The sequence below is a fragment of the Cyprinodon variegatus genome, unplaced genomic scaffold (genome assembly GCF_000732505.1).
Source record: "Cyprinodon variegatus isolate N-32 unplaced genomic scaffold, C_variegatus-1.0 Scaffold191, whole genome shotgun sequence".
Classification (NCBI taxonomy): domain Eukaryota; kingdom Metazoa; phylum Chordata; class Actinopteri; order Cyprinodontiformes; family Cyprinodontidae; genus Cyprinodon; species Cyprinodon variegatus.
This window is the reverse complement of record NW_015150644.1, coordinates 867,001-869,540: the sequence shown is the minus strand read 5'-3', so window position 1 is coordinate 869,540 and position 2,540 is coordinate 867,001. Positions and strand designations below refer to the sequence as shown.

General features: G+C 46.6%; 1 protein-coding gene across 1 annotated transcript in view; it reads left to right on the top strand.

Moving 5' to 3' along the window:
* Nucleotides 1-2,275, top strand: part of LOC107087697 (transmembrane protein 104-like) — a 23,344-nt gene extending 21,069 nt beyond the window's left edge. Inside the window, exon 2 of the mRNA XM_015379411.1 lies at nucleotides 518-2,275. Coding sequence (XP_015234897.1) covers nucleotides 518-1,281 — 764 coding nt within the window. The 3' untranslated portion in view covers nucleotides 1,282-2,275. The remainder of the gene's footprint in view (nucleotides 1-517) is intronic.
* Nucleotides 2,276-2,540: the final 265 nt, after the last annotated feature.

Below are 2,540 nucleotides of genomic sequence, written 5' to 3'. Positions count from 1 at the left end.
CTTCCTGTTCAAAGGGAGTTTTTTCTCTCCACTGTCGCTACAAGCATGCTTAGCATGAGGGATTGCTTTAGAGTCAATGAGTCGATGCAATCAGCTGTCCTAAAGAGAATTCATCTTTATTCATTTTCTGAAACTCCTGCAGGTTCAAAACGTTGGTCAAATAAAAAGATTAACATTTAGCTTCAATGAGCTAAACCAGTGAAAATCCTAATTAAAACTACTAATAACAAGAAAACACTGTTTATTGGGGCGCCTCTAATGTTTAGTTTGGTTTTAACCAAAGTCTGTCAGCTGTAGTTCTTCTAAATGTCCTGAAGGTGGCGATGTATTAACTTTCAGCCTTCTTCTATAGTCTGAGGTTTTATTTTCTAATAATAATAAGCTGGTAGTTTAACCCTTTTTGTACCAGTAGTGACCACAGGGGGCGCTGCTTAGAATGAGTTTCTGAGCGTTTGATGCATCATGGTGTGTAGAACTGATGGATCCAGTCCCTTAAATCTCTCGTTTGTTTCCGCAGCTTTCACCATGATGATCATCTTGGCTCTGATCCGAATCGGGAAAGGCGCCGGGGAGGGCCGCCCACCTGTCGCCAACCTCTCCGGCGTGCCCAACCTGTTCGGGGTGTGCGTCTACTCCTTCATGTGCCAGCACTCCCTGCCGTCGCTGGTGACGCCCATCTCGGATAAGAAGCGAGTCGGTACCCTGGTTCTGGCGGACTACGTCCTGATCCTGGGCTTCTACGTCCTGCTGTCGTTCACCGCCATCTTCTGCTTTGACAGCTCGCTGCTCCACGACATGTACACCCTGAACTTCACCGACAACTGCAACGTCTTGGACATCCCCGTGCTGCGCTACTTCCTGGGCCTGTTCCCGGTTTTCACCATCAGCACCAACTTCCCCATCATCGCCGTGACGCTACGAAACAACTGGAAGACGCTCTTCCACCGGGACGGGGGCACCTACCCGTGGGTGGTGGACCGGATCGTGTTCCCCCTCATCACTCTGGTGCCGCCCGTCATTGTGGCTTTCTGCACGCACAACCTGGAGTCCCTGGTGGGCATCACGGGGTCGTACGCGGGGACGGGGATCCAGTACATCATCCCGGCGTTCCTGGTGTTTTACGCCAGACGCCACCTGGAGCCGGTGATGGGCAGAGACGCCGTCAACAAGCACCGCTCTCCTTTCCGCCACGCCTTCTGGGTGTGGTTTGTGGTGGCATGGGCGGCCTCCTGCCTCATGTTTGTCACCGCAAACATTATCCTGACCGACACGAAGAAATGAGGACGGCTTTCATGAAACCCTGCGACTGTTCGGCCAGTTCCTCTGTTTTCTCGAGGCCTTATTGCTGCTGGATGGGACCGTGTGCCTTTAAAATAAAAAAAAAAAACAGACTTTAGTTGCTTAAATTAAGTTTGATATTAATTTATCAGATTTTTAAAAAGGGACCAAATGTTTTTTGTTCTAAGTTGTGTTTTTTTTCAAAGGGATTTTTATTAAAATGATCTTTTCTCATCCTACAGCTTCCAGAGGCTCCTTGAATCAGACTAGTGGGCCGTTAGCCGGAGAGGAAAACAGGGAAGCATCTAAAGGTTGCAGGATAGTAGCACCATCAATGTCTCAACCTGCTACCTCGAACCTTAGTGTTGCATTTCCAACGCACAAACTTCCCTTCCTCCTTTAAACAAAGCAGTCTGTGATTTAACCGACTATAGGAGGAAGATTCAGGATTTCTGTTTTTATTAACCCTCATTAAAACCCCCGACTGGAAAACAGGCAGCGCCTCAAAGGTGAAGGATCTGCTGCAGCTTTTTTCCTGCAGAATATTCCAATAAAACTACAACGAAGCGACAGAAGGACCAAAGAAAAACTGCTCGTCTCACAACGATTGAACCGTCTGTCACAGAACAGCTTCACGGCGCCGTAATGAGATTGCAGGTCTGGGAAGATAAATGAGGGTTCTGCTGCCGTGGATGGAGTGAGAAGGTGGCGGTTCCTTCATACCGGCGCTGACGCCGCTGGCTGCCTTCACTTTAGGTTTAAAGTTCGGCCATTTATCCCTGCGCTGGTTCAGAATGGCCGTTTTGATAAAGAAATGCAGGTGGTTTGCAGACTTTACTCGCCTAACGAATCCTCTGAAAAGTCGAGCCATATTCAGAAAACCAACTACTAAAAGTACTAAATATAAAAAAATCAATGATCAGTGTTTTTAATTAAGAATAATTTTAATTTGAATGTGCTTTAATGCAGGCATCCATGTTTGTCAAAGAACACTACTGCCACCTACTGGTTTGTGACGTCTCCCTCTTTACCCAGCATGCATCAGAGCAGACTTGTCTGTTCTTGAGATTGACAGCTGTCCCAGCATGCACTGCGGCAGCAGCAGCGTCCGATTTTCCAATATTCTCTTTTCTGTTGCTGTTGTTCAATAAAAGTACATTTTAAGATCATTTGAGGCGAGAATATTATACTTTAAAGCTTCACTATATGGCCCATTTACCCATTTAATACGTAATAAAAAAAAAAAATCCGAAGTTGAGACG